The 21,311-nt window shown below is 39.8% G+C and overlaps 2 protein-coding genes across 5 annotated transcripts in view; one reads left to right on the forward strand and one right to left on the reverse strand.

Annotated features, from left to right (window-relative positions):
- The window catches only part of LOC308665064 (uncharacterized protein), a 53,797-nt gene extending 45,497 nt beyond the window's left edge, over nt 1–8,300 (forward strand). Inside the window, exon 8 of the mRNA XM_081322698.1 lies at nt 7,455–8,300. Within this exon, the coding sequence (XP_081178824.1) occupies nt 7,455–7,459 (5 nt within the window). The 3' untranslated portion in view covers nt 7,460–8,300. The remainder of the gene's footprint in view (nt 1–7,454) is intronic.
- Nucleotides 1–21,311, reverse strand: part of HDAC3 (histone deacetylase 3) — a 37,839-nt gene that overhangs the window by 12,145 nt on the left and 4,383 nt on the right. For all 4 annotated transcript variants that reach the window (XM_081322702.1, XM_081322703.1, XM_081322700.1 and 1 more), the window contains 2 exons: nt 12,400–12,542; nt 1,149–1,230 (listed from right to left, as the gene is read on the reverse strand). In XM_081322702.1, the coding sequence (XP_081178828.1) occupies nt 1,149–1,230; nt 12,400–12,542 (225 nt within the window). The remainder of the gene's footprint in view (nt 1–1,148; nt 1,231–12,399; nt 12,543–21,311) is intronic.

Below are 21,311 nucleotides of genomic sequence, written 5' to 3' on the forward strand. Positions count from 1 at the left end.
TTTGTCCTGTTAATGCTACCATGCTACCAATGGTCTTCCTCTTGGGGTTTATTTTTTTTCTAGTTAATTGCTTTTTTCTTGCCTTTACTAGGAGTTCCACACATTCAGGTCTGAGTATACACATGTATGTGTATAAGAGTACCATTCTTGTCATCCTTTGCAACCTTATGCCAAGCGCTGTATAAGCCTTTGCATAAATTATCAGGATACAATTTTTAAAAGTATATTAAAAAGAATTTAAAACTATTCTTAAATGAACATAAAAATAACCGCAAACATTATACATACATACATACATACATACATACATACATACACTGTATATATTTACTTATATACAATTACATTCTATTCTGCTTTTTATATCTTATTTCTACAAGATGATAGGTCTTGTAACTAATATCTGTCTAAAAGGGCAAAAGCTAAAGAAAGCAGTATTTTGAGTCAAGGAAGCAGGTTGGGGCAAGGAGGATAAATTTAAATACAAATTAAAGGGCTGGAGAGAGGAATAGAAAATGATCACAATGTATTCTGAGATTCTAAGTAATAAATATTGATCAAAACCCAATCAAAACAGCTGGGCACAATAATCTGATAGTGGTTTGACAAGTTATCAAAAATATCCTCCCAAATTTCCACAATTAATTGAAATGAAACGTTCATATTCATATGGCTTCACAAGTACGTTTCTGCTTACAAAGAACTATCATTCCATTTTTTATTTAAAAAATCTGACTAAATCATTGTTTTATATAATATGGACTTTCTAAATATGAAATCTGTATGCCCATTGTTTTGAATACTGAGAGATATGAATTCAAGTTAAAAATGCCTTTTTACTAAAGATGATTACGGAATCTTGTGGACTAATGGAATAAATTGTAATTCAAATAATTAATCTTCCTAACTAGTGATTAAAATCATGATTTAAATGAAATCCAGTCCAAAGCGAACTGGGAACTTTTCAATTACTAATTTAGGCTCATGCATTCATTCAACTTTATAAATATGATCATACTTCAATAAAATTCAATAAAAAGTTATGAATGCCATTTAAATGTATAACTGAAAACAGCGTTAGAAGAATGTTCTATCTAGTCAATGTATCATAAGGTATGAAACGGTGGAAGGCGGCTTCATCTCTGTACCTTATTATTCAGCTGTGTTGCTCCTTGCAAGGAAGCTCCAGTGTATCGAGAACAAAATTCAAACAGTCCTGGGAAAACAGGGCTGAGGCAGAAAAATAATCAGACAATTATATGGAATCAAAGGTAGCATAGCAGATACATATCATTTTACTTTCTTGTAATACTGTATTTCAAGTTTGGGGGGCAAGCCAATTTGGGGGGGGGCAAGTGATAATGCATAAGATTTCATAGAAACATAGAAAACTGATGGCAGAAAAAGTGGTCTACCCTTTTGAGTTTTTATTTATTTAAATTATTATTATTTTACTTTATTTTACTTTTATTTTTTTATTTTTTATGATGGACCTGTGTTTATCCCAAGCATGATTCAACTCAGTTACTGAAGACTGACCCACTACGTCCTCTCAACGTTGGTTTAGAGCTTCCACTATTCTTTCTGTGAACTTATAATTTCTAACATTACTTTTGAATTTCCCTATCAATTTGAGGTCATGGCCCCATGCTCCTGATTTTGGCTTAATACTGAAAATACTGCCTTCTAGAACCTAATTCGCACCCTTAAAATATTTGAAGATTTAAATCTTTTCACACCTCTCTCTTCTGTTCTCCAGGCTGTACATATTCAGTTCCTTCCATCTCTCCTTATATGTTTTGTTCCTCAGACCCTTCACCATTTTGTTGCCCATCCCTAGACTTGCTCAATTTTATCAATATCAAGTGAGGCCTCCAGAACTGGACAGAGTATTCCAAATGGGGTCTGACTAAAGCCCTATATAGCAGGATTAAGGTAAAGGTAAAGGTTCCCCCGCACATGTGTGCTAGTCGTTTCCGATTCTAGGGGCCGGTGCTCATCTCTGTTTCAAAGCCGAAGAGTCAGCGCTTGTCCAAGGACATCTTCGTGGTCATGTGGCCGGCATGACTAGACACCAAAGGTGCACAGAACGCTGTTACCTTCCCACCGTAGTGGTCCCTATTTTTCTACTTGCATTTTTACGTGCTTTCGAACTGCTAGGTTGGCAGAAGCTGGGACGAGTAACAGGCGCTCACTCTGTTACGCGGTACTCGGGATTCGGCCTGCCAAACTGCCGACCATCTGATCGACAAGCTCAGCGTCCTAACCCACTGAGCCACCGCGTCCCTATGTAGCAGGATTAGGACCTCCTTTTTCCTGCTGGTGATCCCTTTAGTGATGTATGTCAGAATTTTGCCCCAAAGATGCTTTTTCAAAAGGCAACAGGACTTTGTTGTTGTTTTTTCCTTGAGAACATTTCATTTTTCATCCAAGAAGCTTCTTCGGTTCTGACTGAATGGTGGTGAACGGCAGGATTTAAATTTCTTGCAGTCATCTGTTTGTTAGCACTCTGAAGACCAGTCATTAGCTCTGTAATATTCCAATACTGTACTCTGCCAGAGGATTCTTTTTTCCCCAACTGCATGCTCTTACATTAGAAACATTTAAAATGCAGTTTCCACATTTTTTACCAATTTTTCAGCAAAGCCAAATTGTTTGCCGTGTTGCGAATACCCCCAGGAATATCAACTCTATTACATACGTTTGTGTCATCTGAAAAAAAGGCAAACCTTACCTAGTAATCCTTCTATATTATCACTTACAGACATATTGAACATAACAGGAACTAGGACAAAACCTTGTCAAATTACTTTCAAATTACTCCGGTGTGGAAAGGCTTTTCTCAATAAGGCAAATATTATAGGTTTTCTTAAGTCATGGACGGAATGGGGTGTAGGTAGTTCTCAACTTACAATAGTTCATTTAATGGCCATTCCAAGTTGCAGCACCACTGAAAAAGGTGACTTATGACCATTTTTCACACTTATGACTGTTGCAGCATCCCCACGGTCATGTGATCAAAATCCAGACGCTTGGCAATTGACTCACATTTATGATGGTTGCAGGGGTCATGGGATCCTCTTCTGTGACAAGTGAATTCAATGGGGAAACCAGATTCACTTAACAACCATGCTACTAACTTAATAGCTGCAGTGATTCACCTAACAACCATGGCAAGAAAGGTTGTAAAATGGGGCAAAATTCACTTAACAACTGTCTCACTTAGCAACAGAAATTTTGGACTAAATTGTGCTTGTAAGTCAAGTACTACCTGTATTATCCTTTTCTCTGAAATGCCCATAGAGAATACAATATTACTTCACTTGCCAAGGAAAATAATAAATGATTATCTCAATTGTGCTATATTTTAAAGATGCCCCAAAATATCCAATTCAACTTTCAGAAATTTGCATGTTTTGTAATGAACTTCTCAAGTGCTTGATGCAATCTAGAAATGAATAGTTACATAGATACCCCCATAAGTGTGCTTCCACATCAAACGTTTGCAAGATTTAATGTGAGACATTTGTTAAGTGAGTTTTGCCCCATTTTATGATTTTTCTTGCCGCATTTGTTAAGTGAATCACTACAGTTGTTAAATTAGTAACACAGTTGTTAAGTGAATCCGGCTTCACCATTAACTTTGCTTGTCAGAAAGTCACAAAGTGACCACATGACCCCAGGACACTGCAACCATCATAAAAGTCAGTTGCCATGCAAATTTTGATCACGTGACCATGGGAATGCTGTAACGCTCACAAGTGTGAAAAATGGTCATAAGTCACTTTTTTGGTGCTGTTGTAACTTCGAAGGGTCACTAAGCGAACTGTTGTAAATTGAGGACTACCTGTATTCCTTTGTGGCTGAGTTTGATCAAGTACTTTTGAAAGTTTCCCCAGGCGGTTTTCTGCTTTGAGGAAAAGGAAAGGAAAAAAAACAACATGGTTGCACAAAGAACTCCTTGATCAACTGAAAGAAATAAAGTACAAAGAAATGGAAAGAGGGACGCACGTAATTCTGGCAGAATACTAACAAATAGCCTGAATGTGCAAAGCTGAAGTTAGGAAAGTTAAGGCTCAGAACATAGAAACTTTTTTTGACAGTGACTAAATCAATCCCACCAGGCTCAAGGTTGACTCAGCCTTCCATCCTTCCGAGGTAGGTAAAATGAGGACCCAGATTCTTGGGGGCAATAAGCTGACTTTGTAATAATGCCGCTGGGGGGGGGGGGCGAAAGCCCTAATAAGCAGGCATATACATAGAATGAAGGCTACTGCTAAGCACATTTGATTTGTGCTTAGATTGTAAGCCGCCCTGAGTCTTCGGAGAAGGGCGGGATATAAATGGGATTAAAATAAATAAAATAAATAAATTAGATCAGTGAAATGCTATGGACGTACATTTTCGTAAGGCATCACACCACAACATACTTCTTGGTAAGCTAGAAAAATGTGAGATAGACAGCACCACCACCAAGTAGGTTTGTAACTAGCTGACAAACCACACTCAATGGAACTACATCCACATGGAGGGAAGTAAGCACTGGGGTATCCTAAGGTTCCATTTTAGGCCCAGTACTCTTCAATATCTTCATAAGCGGTCTATATGAGGAAATAGAAGGGGAACTCATCAAATTTGCAGATAACGGTAAGCTGGCAGGAATAGCCCATATCCCAGAAGATAGGTTCACGATCCAGATGGATCTCAACAGACTTGAAAACTGGGCCCTATCTAAGAAAATGAAATTCAATGTAGAGAAAAGTAAGGCAAGAAAAAACAGAAGTACAGGTACAAATTAGGTGAAGCCTGGCTTAATGCCAGTAACGGAGAGGGATCTTGGGAGTCCAAATGGACACTTAAATATGAGCCAACAGTGTACAGCAACTACAAAAAAAGCCAATGCAATCCTAGGATGCATTAATTGAATTAATAGAGGGATAGAATCAAGATCACGTAAAGTATTAGAACCACTTTACAAAACCTTAATAAGACCACACTTACTGCATCCAGTTTTGGTCATCACAATAAAATAAAAAAGAAGTTGAGACCCTGGAAAGAGTACAGAGAAGAGCAACAAAGATGATTAGGGGGCTGGAGGCTAAAACATATGAAGGGCAGTTGCAGGAATTGGATACAGTATGTCTAGTCTTGTGAAAAGAGGAGACATGATAGCAGTGTTCCAATATCTGATGGACTGCCACAAAGATGAGGGGGTCAACCTATTTCCCAAGGCACCAGAGGGCAGGACAAGAAACAATGGATGGAAACTAATCAAGGAGAGATTAGTGAGAACAACCAACCAGTGGAACAGCTTGCCTTCAGAAGTTGTGGGTGCTCTGTCCCTGGAGGCTTTTAAAAAGAGACTGGTCAGCCATTTGTCTGAAATGATATAGGATCTCTTTTCTGCAAGCACTTAGACTGTCTTAATTTTATCTTACAACTTTTACCTCTTGGCAGGAACCAATACCTATTAGGAAGGGAAGATTGAAAATAAAGCTTCACACATAATTCTGGTCATTGACTTCTACAAGAATATTGCAGAGAAGATCAATGAAAATGAGTAAGACAGTACAGCAGGCCTAGTTAAGTTGGTAAGGTAGTAGGCAAGTTCCTGGCTAGAATTGTTGTTAGCTGCGAAGTCGTGTCCGACCCATTGCGACCCTATGGACAACGTTCCTCCAGGCCTTCCTGTCCTCTACCATCTTCTGGAATCCATTTAAGCTCACGCCTACTGCTTCAGGCTAGAATTAAGCTTCCTGTGTTTAACAAATATTTACTATTGATATTTCTATTTGTCTGATCCACTCAATCCTGAACTTTTCCACATATATGTACCTCAGGTCTGTCTCAACTTGGACCTTTAGGAAAGAAAGACCCTCGACTCTTATTTCTTTGAAGTGAGGTTCTTTTTCTAAAGTCAAATGGTTACAGTGAAAATAAAGCTGGATCTGAGTATTCTCACGCAAAGCTTGCAATTTTCCCCTTTCTCTGCCCCCCCCCCTTGACCAGTCCATCAGTGTCCAATAATATTCGTTTTTGATGTTTGGGGAATGGCTTTGAAGTATGGTGCGTCTCAATGTAGTTTTGCATTCTGTTGTCAGGCTGTGTATCCTTGGTGGTGAATTTATTCTGGATTTATACCTCTGGTTCCTGTCAGCTTGTCGCTCCCTCCTTTTCCTACCCATTTCCATGCCTGGCTTTTATTTCTTCAACTGCCTTGATGTGTGTAACGTGATTAACTGAATAATAAGGTATCAGTACACAATCAAAGCTCAACCATTTCAATTTGGGTGAGAATTTAAACCATCTCAGACAACTACCTTTCATAGCATCCATTCATTAGCCAAGTTGACATATTTACGGATAGACCCAGTAACTTTTGATTTTCTAAAGAATCCCCGTATATTTTGTGATTTGAAGATGGAAAAAAAAATATTTGAAGCATGTACAGGTGCTCAAGTTCCACTTTAAACATTTCAGTTCCTGTGATGGTGCAGTGGCCACCATATGAGATCAAGAAGAGATGCAGCTTTTTAAGAGTTGTTAGCAGGTACAATGGGAGGGTTCCTTGTCAAATCTGGACTGCTACACAATGATAATTTATTGTACCAGCATTTCTACTGATAAACACTCTCAATATAAATACAGATCAAATCATTCTGAAATTTAGATAAGCCATTTATTATATATACAGAAGATTATCATTTTTAGCATTTGGAAATATATATTTTCAGTTCATCCCATAATCCAAGAATGCAAGCATGCCATTCCAGTGATAGTTAAAGACATTTCTTCATTTCCAAGACATTCTGATGTTCCCCACAACAGTATGCTTTATGCATGCCTACTCATCTACAATAAACTAAAATGTTTAGTTAATAGTAAATAGTGCTGTTAGAACTCAGTGAGATGAAATAATCTGTACTTGAAAATGAGTAAAGAACTCATTATCCTTGTGTTCTATCCTTTTCTCACTAAGAGAAACATTATTCAGACATAGGTGATAATTTATTTTCAGCCTTCCTAGCTGCCATGTTTTCTAAAGAAAGCAAACATTAAATGTGATTAAAGCATGAATCTGTGTTGTTTAGTCAAGATTTGATTTCTGTCAGTGGATTATCTGCTGCATTTTTCATTATGGGCTAAAGACATCTCACACAGACCATAGAACACTTTTTTTAAATTAGAAAGACATGTTGAATTTTATTTGTAATTACTATGTGAACATTTTGGAACTTGCAATCGAGCACATTAGAAACATGTCTTGGTGGGGAATGAGATAATTCTGGCTAGATCTACTTTCTGCAATAAGTTTACCAGAATACCTAAAATGATTGCCTCTTGCACCCATCTTTAATAAAAAATATCAAATCTCTCTACATGCCCCACAAATATTTTGCTTCTTAACTTTATTTTTAAACATCAGTTCATTAACTCTTTGTTTTACTCATTAGGATGAAGCTGTCATACCTACAGATGAAGCATGCACATAAACAGGATGGACAAAAGCCAGGAATCTTGTCTAAAATATCCCTTGGGGAGGTAGTTAAGAAGGAGCCAAATCATTAAAGAAACAAAGAAAAAAATTCACCAAAAGAAGTTCAGCCTGAGCACATGGAACCCACTCCCCCAAAGTCCCATCAACAGCTACCAGACTTGAAAATCAACAAACCAAGATCTGCCAACCTTGTGAATTCAAGAACTTTGGGGGATAAAAATGGTTCTTAATTCTGCCCACTCTTTTGAGTTGTCTTTGGATCCAGACATGGTGGCTTTTGTTCCTCTGGCTAGCTCCTGACAGTCTAGTTGATAAGGACATGGGCAAATGCCAATTGTTACTAGTAAAGTTTCGCTGATACTTTAAATCCACTGAGTCTCTGTGTATTCCAAAGAACCTGTTGTGTCTCAATGTTTGGTTGAAAATTTGGGTGTATCCTAATTGATTCCTGCTATTGCCGAAAGCTGTATGTCCTGTCTGGTGTAGCAGCACCTATCTGGAAAACCCAGATACAAAGCAAGAGGGGCTTACAAGATCTGTGTGCTTCAACAGGCTGTGTGTAAATGATTGGCCATAGGCTGAACCTGGAAATACATATAACCATTTCCATATTAACCAAACTCTAATAATTAGATTACCATTCAATTGCTGTGGGACACAGATGTCATTTCTTCATTTTGTAGAAAAAACACACTTTCTACATCAGGGGTGTCAAACTCACAACATCACATCACGTGCCGTGCCGTATCACAACTTTTTTGCCATTGCCGGCAATGGGGTGGACGTGGTTTCGTTATGATGCATCCGACCCGCGGGCCGGCAGTTTGACATCCCTGTTCTAGATCAAGCCAAAACATTTTGTAAGTAACATTTTGTTATTACAGTCATCCACCAGTTGATTCTGGGATATCCATATACTGTACATGAGATGGAACTATGTTCCTTTCATATCATTGGTCCTCCTGTAACAAGTATTTGCAGTAATGGTAACCCCAACCCAGAGATAACACTGGATCTTCATGATCCTAGTGCTAGTCTTTGGTCCCGCCAAAAGATTACCTATATCTGTACAAATGCATTTATGTGTAGAAACACTGAGTATGGAGATTTAAAACATCATATTTTTCTTAAGATTTCAAAGATCTAAAATTTTGGGGCCATTGGATATATTTTATATCTTGAGAGCTATGGTTGCTTGGGGGAAGAACTTACCCATTCAAAATTACCTAACTAAAATGAAAAAAAAATGGCAGAGAGCACTGAGGGCATGAGGGTCTCTGTCTGTTATGGAGACAACACCGGGATCCCCAAGTCTAGCATGATCAACTTAAGGCAGAATGAAGCAACACTTTTATGTAGCAGATCGGAGAGAGGAAGAAGTTGCTACTGTCCAGCTGTTCCTTCTGAGCTTCCCAGCATCCTTTTCTCTTTGAGAACACAACTGTGTATACAGGTAGTCCTTGAGTTACGAATGTAATGGAGCCTGCCCATTCCATTCGTAACTCAAGAATTCGTGGGAGTGAACCTCGTACCTTGAATGAGATCATTAACTGCTTTCACCCACACTTTCACTAATCGACTGTGTGGGCGAATGCGCAGTTTGTTAAGTGCACATGAGGTATCTCAGGGGGGGGAAGACCATGGGGGGGGGCCTAGTGATGGAACAGGCCCCCAAAGATTCCCCGACCCTCTAAGATACCTCATGCTTTCCCCGCCCTTCCAACCGCGCAGGACTCACCTTGCAAAAATCTGTATCCTGTCTGCCGCAGTTTCTTTCCCTTTGAGGGAGAGGAGAGTCAGATTGGAAATGCTTTTTGCGCCGACAATGGAAGCTCCTGGGTACCGTAATATCATGTGAGTTCAAACACCCATTCTCTGCGAAAGAGATCATGGCCCCCAGAAGCTTCCATTCTCGGGGGGGGGGGGAGGGAAGTGTTCGCTTCATTTGCATGCCTATGGGACAAAGCGAGGAATCAGTCAGCCAAAGCGCAGGAACCAATGCTGTCCACGGCCCGAGTGTGCTGCTCGCTCGCGTGCGCCAGCCTTAGTTTGAGGGCAGGAAGGAAGCCTTCAACAGAGCGGTGGGGAGGGGAAATCATAGCCGCTCAGGTGGCTGCTGCCGCCGGTGGCTTCGGTGCCCCGGTTCCATCCGAATTGGAAGAAAGCGGAGGTGCAGCAGCAGGATTGCTCTCAAACAATTGCTCACATGCGCCGGCCTTATTGAGAACAATCCTGTTGCTGCACTCCACTTTCTTCCACTCGGAGCCAAGAAACCCAAACCCCTGGCACTAGTGGTAACAGCCACCTGAGCGGCCATGATCCCCCCTCCCCAGCCAGCCACCCCACCAGACCCACTCCTTACCTGGCCAGCTGACTGGCACAAATCCTCAATGCTCTTCTCCTCGTTGTTGTCCTTCTGACTTAAGCAGCGGCAGCGGCTTAGGTTTCTCGGCTCCGTCCAAGTGGAAGAAAGCGGAGGTGCAGCAGCAGGATTGCTCTGAAACAATAAGACCTGGGTACGCTGCTTGCTCATGTGCACCGGCCTTATTGAGAGCAATCCTGCTTCTGCGCCTCTGCTTTCTTGCACTTAGATGGAGCTGAGAAGCCCAAGCCGCTGCCACTCAAACACTTTTTAACCGGACAGAAACCTGACAAGAAATTTGAAGCTCCATCTGCCTGCCGATGGGGCACTTCAGAAACGGAGAGGAATGCTCCATTTCTGAAGTGCCCCACTGGCAGTCACATGGAGCTTCAAAACGCAGCAAATCCCTGCGTTTCGAATTGCCCCACAGGTGCTGAAACAAATCCGAATGGAGACTGGACGAAGATTGGACAGTCTGTCTGCCTGCCAATGAATGGGGTGCTTCAGAAACAGAGAATTCCTCTCCATTTCTGAAGGGCCCCATTGGCGGGCAGACGGAGCTTCAAAATGCAGCGAATCCCTGCATTTTGAATTGCCCCAAAAGCGATTCAAATCCGAATGGAGAGCTGACAAGAGTTTTCCTCTCCGTTTCTGAAGCTCCCCATTGGCGGGCAAACAGACCTTCAAATCTCTTTTAGGTCTCCATTCGGAAAAAAGTGTTTGAGTGGCAGCGGCTTGGGTGCCCCGGTTCCGTCCTGGTTGGAAGAAAGCGGAGGTACAGCAGTGGGATTGCTCTCAATAAGGCCGGTGCATGCGAGCTAGCAGCACACCCAAGTCTTACTGAGAGCAATCCCGCTGCTGCGCCTTCGCTTTCTTCCAACTTGCACTGAACCGGGGCACCCAAGCCGCTGATGGCGGCAGCCACCTGATCGACTATGATTTCCCCTCCCCACCGCTCTGTTGAAGGCTTCCTTCCTGCCCTCAAACTAAGGCTGGCGCACATGAGTGAGCAGCACAACTGGGCCACGTACAGCATTGGTTCCCGCGCCCAACTGACTTCGATTTTATGCTTTGCCCCGTAGGCATGAAAACAAAGCAAACACTCCCCACCCCCCGAGAATGGAAGCTTCTGGAGGTCATGATCTCTTTTGTAGAGAATGGGTCCTTGAACTCACACGATATTATGGCACCCAGGAGCTTCCATTGTTGGCGCGAAAAGCATTTCCAAGCTGATTCTCCTCTCCCTCAAAGGGAAAAAAACTGTGGCAGAGAGGATACAGATTTTTGCAAGGTGAGTCCCCCGGGACAGGAGGGAAAGGAGAAGCAGTTGTGGAGAGTGGTGGTGGGGGAATAGGGTGAATGATGCAGAGCCTCTGCAGTCGTTCGCAAGGGTGAACAACTGCCGTGGTGCTACAATATCTGTAATTTTGGGACTTGCTCATAAACACTAGGGGGCGCTGATCACATAACTTCGAACAAGCATTAAGTGAACGCTTGTAACTCGAGGATTACCTGTATCACACAGCCTGTCTTGCATTCCTTAAATTATTCAAGGTTGACTCAGCCTTCCATCCTTCCGAGGTAGGTAAAATGAGGACCCAGATTGTTGGGGGCAATTAAGCTGACTTTGTAATAATGCCGCTTGGGGGTGTGTGTGAAAGCCCTAATAAGCAGGCATATACATAGAATGAAGGCTACTGCTAAGCTTGTAAGCCGCCCTGAGTCTTCGGAGAAGGGCGGGATATAAATGGAATTAAAATAAATAAAATAAATAAATTCTGTTGCCTTCAAGTGCAGTTGAGGATTCAGTCTCATTACCAGTTAAATATTTGTTAGTTCAGCTGGTTTCTATAAATGAAATGGAGGAAAGCACTATCTTGTCCTTGGCAGGAGACAATTTGTTAAGTCTCCTAATTATCTAGATAAATGGTTTAGTTGTTAGGTACCAAATTTTTAGTGTAACCTAAATATACCAAGAGGGACGCAATGGCTCAGTGGGTTAGGACGCTGAGCTTGTCTATCAGAAGGTCGGTAGTTTGGTGGGTCGAATCCCGAGTGCCGCATAACAGAGTGAGCGCCTGTTACTTGTCCCAGCTTCTGCCAACATAGAGTTCGAAAGCACGTAAAAATGCAAGTAGAAAAATAGGGACCACTACGGTGGGAAGGTAACAGCGTTCCGTGCGCCTTTGGCATCTAGTCATGCCGGCCACATGACCACGAAGACATCCTCAGACAAGCGCTGGCTCTTCGGCTTTGAAACGGAGATGAGCACCGGCCCCTAGAGTCGGAAACGACTAGCACGCATGTGCAGGGGAACCATTACCTTTTTAAATATACCAAAAATGTATACATTTTATCCCACAGGAGGCATTTCTCATGCAATCTCAAAAACATTTAAATTTTGCACCTTCTCACCCATCTTATTCATCTAAATGATGTACAATACTTGCTAAGCACATCGATTTGTGCTTTAGATTGTAAGCCACCCTGAGTCTTCGGAGAAGGGCGGGATATAAATGGGATTAAAAAAAATACTAACCAGTCATCTCCCACATTGAAAGCATTGAGGCTTTTGGTGAATCCTTGCATGTTGTTAGGACTAACTCTCTGAAGGAAGTCAATATAATCTTCTGAATGAAAGCGACACATGTCATGCTGAGAAGCTTGATATGGCTTAAATACCTGCAGAAAAAAAGTGCTTTTGTTCACAGCTGAATTCAAAGAGTAATGAGAGTTGCTATACTACAAATTTCTAATTTATGTTTTGTTCCAAATAAAATAATCTGTTCTTTTTAAAAAGTTATGCAGCATCTTAAACAATAATCATTTTATTACTGAATAACCTTATAATAAGCTAGAATTCACTTTCTCAGATGCATGTGGTAGGTTACCATAAGCTGGCAAGCTTCATTACATTTGTGTATACACATCCAACTACATGTAATTGGGAAGGAAAGGATGGAGAAGACTTCAATTGGAAGAGGAACAAACATAAATTGGTGTATAAGACAAAAGCATTTAAAACTACTACTATTAGTAGTAGTACTATTACTAAACATAATTCTTGAAGAGAATTGAATTAGTAACAGCACCCTAAATGTGGGGACCAAAATATACACAACAATCAAGAGTAACTCAGCATTAATACAGGATCTAAAAACTTTTAGCTCGGGAACCACTGGGCTATTAGATGGGACTAAATGGGTATAAGACTAAATACTATCAAGACAAAGTTTCTATTAGTCAGTGAGCATCATGACTATCAAATAATCAACCTTAGTGTGCGACCTGCAAATGTTTCTGGTGGAAGTTGTGACTAGGTTTTTGCTCATCTTTGGTTGGAGCACCAGATATCTGGAAGATTTGATCACCTCCTGATTGAACTACCCCAGTGTTCTTTAACTGGGGATGCCTTTCGAAACAACTCAGAAGCTGGTACTGGTGCAGAGGATCAGCTGGGGGATCTGCTATTGTGCCCTTCTGTACCAGCACCAACTTCTGAGTCATTTCCAAAGGCACCCCCAGTTAAAGAACACTGGAATATCAGAAGGTTATCAAATCTTCCAGATAATTGGTCACACCCATTCAAAAGTTGCTGCACTGGCTGCCATAGACTTCCAAAAACAGTAAAAAGTGTTATAAAGCTCCATGCAGTTTGATACTGGATTATAATAGGACCACTTTACCAAGCCTAATTCTACCAGTCTGATTTGCCGTCAAGAGAAATCTGACTCCATATGAGGTGACTTGGGTGTGGACCAGAAGATGAAGGTTCTCATTAGTAGACCTACAGTATACTATGGGACATGATGTCCCAAAGGGAATTTTAGTCCAATCTTGCTTGCATTCATAAAGGTCCTAACCATTGTTTTATTTCAATGAGCCTTTGACCTAGGCAACCATCTGAATATAGTATTGTTTATCTACCAAATCATAATATCAGTCACATTATAACCACCTTTTATATAAATCACTTCACAATCACATCACAATCACTTTTTAGTTGTTATTTTCCTTCTGAACCATTCAGAGACTTTTTATTTTTAAGTCAATCTATGAATATCATATAATAAAATAAAAAAGCAAACATATAAGATCCATTCATATAGATGGAATAATGCTATATTCTGACATTTTCCAGCAATTTCTTCTTACATTTATATAGAACTAATTGGACAAGAGTGAGATAATTATGAAACCTTTTTTCAGCTTTCTAAAATGATCTTAATATACTACCCTTTAAAAAAATATAAAATGACTAAATTGTACCTGTAACTGGACAGTGGTTAGTATATTTTAATAAAAATACATGTATTCCATATATTAGCATCTATGCTACCATATTAATGGCCACTTATTTGGCTTTCAAGAATTATTGCAATTTTTTCATTTTCTTTTTTCATTTTATTTCCCTCTCATCATTTCTCCTTCTCTCTCTCTCTCTCTCTCTCTCTCTCTCTCTCTCTCTCTCTCTCTCTCTCTCTCTCTCTCTCTCTCTCTCCTGAGCTGCTGATATCTATTCTAGTGCTTAAGGCAAGTGTAATACAATATAAAACAGTAATTTATTTTAAAGAAACTGTTACTGGCATTTAAAAAGAGTCCACAGATAAAGCATAGCTTAAATATAGTCTGCAAACAAACTCCTCTAACCATTTTGAAAAAATGAGTCCACACATACTTCAGAAGACAGAAGCAACCCCCCAAAAAGCAAAACTTTCTAGATCTCTTTGCAGATCTGTTTTTGGATGATCTTTTCCAGTATCTTCCCTGGTATTGATGTTAAGTTGACTGGTCTAGTTTCCTTGGTCTGTTGGCTTTCCCCCCACTTTTTTGAAGATGGGTACCACATCAAGTCTTTTCCAATCTTTAGGTAGTTCCCTGGTAGCTCCAGGATTTTTGAAAGATATGGTACAATGGTTCTGAGATGACAGGGTGGATTTGATTTAAATTAAGTCGACTTAAATCACGATTTAAATCACTAGTAAAAAGGCTTGATTTAAATCAATTCAATTTAAATCATAATTTTTAAAGAGCAACTGTCATCTCTGTCCTACAGTGGCTCTTCCTCTGACCCGCTGTCGACTCCCGGACAGTCTCACTCACTTTAATGGGATGGCTAGTGATGTGGCAGTGACACAACAAGGTGAGGGATGTGGCAGGCATCAGGTGAGTGAATGCCCGCTAACAGGCACTGCCATGATGGATCTGAAAGGATAGGTGCTCTTTAAATGTAAGGACTCATTCTTGCTGGTAGTTAGAATCTTGAATATTATTTGCAAACAAAATGAACAATAAGCTGTCAGGTTAGTAAAACAGCGATATCAGAACCGATTTTAAGTTAATAGGTTAATTACACATAGTTGGAGAACTACTCAAATTCCTTTATTTAATTAAAACAATAACATTGCATTACATATGTTTAGTAACTGAAGTGCATAAACAAAACATCTTTGAAAAAAACAAACAAAAGAACTTGAATGTATCAGCTGGGTCCACATTAAAAAAAAAACTTCAAACATGATCTTCTGCAGCTCACTCATTTTTATCTTCGTTCTCTTGTTTATGATCTCGAAAAGAAAAAAAAGCTTTCCTGCTTTATCAGGCCCCAGATGATTTCTCAATTTAGAGGGAGCAAGTTCAAAGGAAGAGAATATTCTTTCAACGCCAGCAGAAGAGGCCACTGTGGTTAAAAGTGAAATCATTATTTCAACACTTTCTGAATCCAAGTGCTTTAGTGACTTCCACCAGTTCACTGGTGAAACTTTGTTTAAAACCTCATCAGCAAACATATATTACTTGAATGGTTCCCCCTTAGCTCTGAAGTTCATTACAGTTGGCACTAGAGATAGATGATTGCTGGATACCCATGTCATAGCTAACTCCTCTTCTTCAGCACTTAAGGTTTGACCCTTGTACCAGATATTGACAATGTTTACGAGAAAATGAGCTGGAGACAGCGCTTGTCCCATTTGCCTCTTTAAATCTTGTAATTTCTTCTTGTCAGCGTGTAGTTCTGTTTTTGAGTGCTCACTCAGTTCCTTCCAAATTTCAACATCATCAGCAATAAAACAACTTTTTTTTCCTGGATTTTGTTTAAAGCTTCAGAAAGGGTTTCAGGATGCTCAGCATATGTTCAACATTTCTCTTAAGGCCAATGTTGAGGATTTTGGCTGTAATAGTGACATCTATTTTTTCTAGATTTTGCTCACAAACGGTCATCAGAATAGGCCAGTTTTTAATGTATTGTTCAAAACAGTCCACTACAGAGTTCCATCTAATATCTTGTGGGAACGTTAGCTTGGTTCCACCCATTATTTTCAGAGCTGATGCTGCAAAATTATTGTTATGGAAGTATTTAGCAATTTCAACAACATTACTCTTTATTTCTGGGACACAGAAATCTTTGGCTAGGAGGTGCATCAAATGAGCGTTACAATCATGTTATCAGCTTGGTAGTTTCTTCATGTTGTTCTAAATTTCTTCTCATTTTGGACACATTTGGAGCATTTTCTGTGACCAAACTGCATACTTGACATTTGATTTTTTTTTGCATGATATGATAACTTTTACTGCTACTTCTTCGAAGTATGCTGCTGTGTGTGCATTTCCTGAAGTATCAATTGTTTCTGCAAGGAATACATTTCCTTCTTCTGTTGTTATACAACACATACAATAGGATCATTGTGGACATTACTCCATCCAATCAAGACTTAGGTTAACAATTTTACTTTCTAGACTTGTTTGCACATTGCATAATTTTTTCATCCAGCAGTTTCCCTGCAACATCTAATCTACTTGGTGGACTGTATCCTAGTCTCAGTGATTGAATCATATTAATCAAGTGTGGGTTTTCAAGCAGACAGAAAGAAGAGTTTGTTGTATAAACAAACAAAGCAATGTTTTTCAACAATTAACTCTTTTTCCTAATTTGCTGGTTTTTATCAAAAACTTATCTATGATGGTGGTTCCTGATGGTTTCTTTCTTTTAGGTCAGGGGTCAGCAACCTGAAACAGTGAAAGAGCCACTCGGAACTGGTTCCCTCACAAAAGGAAAAACTGGGAGCTGCAAAAAATGTGTGCGCATGTTCATACATGCGCACATGCGCGCATGCGCAGAACAGGGTTTGACTGAAGAGTGGAGCCAAGGCGAGATATGCTCCTACCCTGCATATTTGAACTGATTGGTTGAACTTTTTTAGTCCCACTTTTTTTTGGGACTGCACATGGCAGAGGACTGGGAGCCGCAGGAGACGGCTGAAAGAGCCGCATGCGGCTTCGGAGCCGTGGGTTGCAGACCTGTGTTTTAGGTGATATATTGCAGATATGTGTAAATAATGTGACTGATGCACTATCCTGGAGAGATAACTCTGAAACTGTAGAACAAGAGGATGGCAATTTAGAAAGTGGATAGTTTCCAGAATCTTTTATGTTGATGGTGGTTTCACCTAAACAAAAAAGTCAAATGCTGTTATTTTATTATTTAAACCATGTGTGCTTATTGTGAGTTCCTCATTGTATTCACATGCAGTACAGCCTAAAAAGGAATATTTGCATATTTCAACTCATTATTTCTTTTTTTGACAATTGTTAGATCTTCTTTTCTGTCTTCAAGTTTGTTTTGAAGCCCTGAAAAATAAAATACCTTTTCCATTTCCATTGTGGCAAAACCTTGCAAGTTTTCTTTTGCTTGTGTTAAGCTGTGGTTCTCTTCATTTATAGCTTCCCTGTTTGGGTCACTGTCCTCTAGTTTGTGTTCTGTTATCTTGCTTGTTTGTTCATTCTTTGTTGTCATTTTCTGAGTTTTTTAATTGTAAATTTAGGTTAAAGATGTGCTCATTTATGTCATCAAAGGTGGTTTTAATCTCATCATGATTTGAAACCGTTGTCATTTTAATCTGTCGCAGCATTGTGTACATTTCCTCCTGGAAAATATTTGTTTTGCTTTGAAGTATTACTCCTGCAGATCTCTGATTTTCTAGGCTGGGGCCTTCAGAAGGAGATATTAGGTGTGGTTTCCTGCCACTTTTAGATAGGTATGAAACATCCATTTTACCTCCTCCCTCCAGATAATCTTTCACTGGTACCACAGTTCTGTGATTAGCCTTGTCAAACCAGCCAATCGTAAAGTCCAAGCAACTAAGTCTTATATAGTTCTTATCTTTATATATGATTTTTATAATCCAATACGTTTCCAATTGTCAAAATGCCACTAAAAGCAGTATTTTATAACAGTTCTTCTGTTCAGGGGTCTTACAATTATCAGCCAGCCAAACTTGCAATCCAGAATGTTTAACCACTTAAGATCTTTCCAGTAAATTCCCCCCTAGAAGATTAGCCTACTGCAGACCTTGCTCAACTAGATCTCCCAAAAAGCAGAACTCTTGAAACAGGCATTGTCTCAAAAGGAACTTTTATTGAGAGTTAGTGATGGCAAGAGAGCAAAGCAAGGTCTAAAAATCTGGCATGTAAAGGACTACATCAAAAAGTCAATTCAAAACTAACCCCCCCCCCAGTCTCCAACCGTCCGGTTGAATTCCAGCCAATCCACAGGTGCCACCGTGTTATGAGAAGCTGGAGATTTAGTGTCCATCTCAAGGTCTCTCTTGGTTTCATTTCCCAACGGTCCCACGTTGTTTTATGGAGAGAAGGCAGATGTTTTCAGGTTGCATTCCTCTCACCCAGAGGGAGGGCACCTCGTAAAGAGCAGAACAAAGCGAATAATATTCCCCAGGCAAGCACCCTCTCCCAACAGTATGGCAAGCTCCGAAAACACATGGGAAAAAGCAAGAAAGGGAAAAATGGAAGGATTAAAGACAAATGCATTTGAGGGGCTCTGACAGAAAACTATTTTTAGATAGATTTTTACTCCAAAAGCATTTTTAAATTTTTTTGATAAAAATAAAGAAAATCTGAATTAAATAAAAAAATCCATTTTTAAATTAAAAATATATATATATATATATATTTAAAAATCGATTATCCATCAGGTCCCAGTGATTTATATTCTTCAAGATCAGACAGTTATTCTTTTACCATTTTCTTGCTTATTTTAATTTTTATTTCTATTCTATCTGTTACAGAGCTGTGGTGGCACAGTGGTTATAATGCAGTATTGCAGGCTACTTCTGCTGAGTGCCGGCCAACTGCGGTTCGGCAGTTCAATTCTCACCCCCTCAAGGTTGCCTCAGCCTTCCATCCTTTCGAGGTCGGTAAAATGAGGACCCAGATTGTTGGGGGCAATATGCTAACTCTGTAAACCACTGAGAGGGATGTAAAGCACTATGAAGTAATATATACGCCTAAGTGCTATTGCTACAGTTATATTACTGGTAGGTTGGGGTATAGTTTCTTTTTGTGTGAGGACTGATGCAAAGAATGAGTTAAGCAGCTCTGTTTTCTCTCTACTGCTTGCCACTTGCTTGCCATCTTCTCTCTTTAGTAGATGTTTCCTTGACTTTTTTCTTATTTATATGTTGAAACTTTTTAAATTATCTTTGACATTTTGTTGCAAATCTTTGTTCATTTTGATCCTTTACTTTCCTGACTTTATCTTTGCAGATTCTGACTATTTGCTGATATTCTCCCTTAGTTATGTGTCTCTCTTTCCATTTTTTGTACTTAGTCTTTTTGTCTTTCAGTTTATTTATTTATTTATTTATTTATTTATTTATTTATTTTAATTCCATTTATATCCCGCCCTTCTCCGAAGACTCAGGGCGGCTTACAAGCTTAGCAGAAAGAGCTTTGTGCAACCATGTTGGTTTCTTCTTGGATGCCTTGTTTTTCTTTCTCAGTGGTATTGTGCTGGACTGGACTTTTATGATGATATTTTTCAGAGTTTCCTGAGCTTCTTGGTTGTTTTCCCCTTTAGGATTTTCATCCAAGGAACCTTTCCCAAGCTCTGAGTCGGTTAAAATCAGCTCTTTTAAAATCTAAACATGATTATGTTCTATTGCTTGCGTTGGCATTATGTTGAATTCCAGTATGACATGGTCACTCTCGCCCAAGGTTCCTTTAATTTCAACTCCTTCTATCACTTCTTTTCTGTCAGTAAGAATTAAGTATGGCTGTCCCTCTAGTTTCCTCCTCTACCTTTTGGACAACAAAGTTGTCAGCTAGGTTGGTCAGAAACCTGCATGATCTCTCATTTGATGCAGAATTAGTCTTCCAGTTGATGTCAGGATAATTAAAGTTCCCCATCATTATTGTAGTGTATTTCATACATATATTGGTTAGTTGGTTAGCAAAAAAAAGATCTATTTTCTCTCCTTGGTCGGGTGGCCTGTAGTATACACCTATGGCAGTCATTTTTTTTCTTTTATATTGATCCATATGCATTCTAGATTTTCATTTTTGGTTTTGTGCATTTCTATAGCAATATAGTCATCTTTTACATAGAATGCAACTCCATCTCCTTTTTTTATAGGGCTTGGGTTTTTTTACAAATTGTATCCTTCTATCAGTACGTTCCAGTCGTGGGTTTTATCCCACCAAATTTTGGTAATTGCAACTATATCATATTTATAAGGTAAAGGTAAAGGTTCCCCCGCACATGTGTGCTAGTCATTTCCAACTCTAGGGGCCAGTGCTCATCTCAGTTTCAAAGCCGAAGAGCCAGCGCTTGCCCGAGGACGTCTCCGTGGTCATGTGGCCAGCATGACTAGACGCCAAAGGCGCACAGAACGCTCTTACCTTCCCACCGTAGTAGTCCCTATTTTTCTACTTGCATTTTTACGTGCTTTCGAACTGCTAGGTTGGCAGAAGCTGGGACGAGTAACAGGCGCTCACTGTTACGCAGCACTCGGGATTCGACCCGCCAAACTGCTGACCATCTGGTTGACAAGCTCAGCGTCCTAACCCACTGAGCCACCGCTAAACACATATTTATACTCATGTACTATTAATTCAAGTTCACCATTTGTTCCCAAACTTTGTGCATTTGAGATCTTTATGTCTGACTGGGTATGCTTCCTGGTGTTTGTGTTTTTCTTCCTTCCCACCACTCCTAACTCATTATTATTTTTTTTGGGGGGGGGAGTTGTTTGGAATTAGGTTCTGGAGATCCTAGAGATTGGTCACCCTCCCCCTTCAATTTTAACTTAAAGCCCTCCTGATAAGTTGTGCCAGTCATTTTCCGAAAACATTCTTCCCTGTTTTTGTGAGGTGCAGCCCATCCTTTGCCAAAAGCCCATCCTGGAGGTAGTGCAGACCCTGGTACAGGAATTCAAAGTTCTTTTGGCGACACCAACCCTTTAGTGGTTTAGTTCTAGAATCCTTTGTACTCTTACTGGATGTTGATCTTACGCTGGTAGCCACTTGTGCAACTAACTCCTTAGCTGCTTGTAATCACTCAATATTGTTTCCAGGTTTATTTCCCTGTCATTTGTCTCTATGGGTAATAGTAGAAAAAGGTAGTAATCTGTGGGTTTTACTATTTTGATTAGATTCTCA

The sequence above is a fragment of the Vipera berus genome (genome assembly GCF_964194415.1).
Source record: "Vipera berus genome assembly, chromosome: 3".
NCBI lineage: Eukaryota > Metazoa > Chordata > Lepidosauria > Squamata > Viperidae > Vipera > Vipera berus.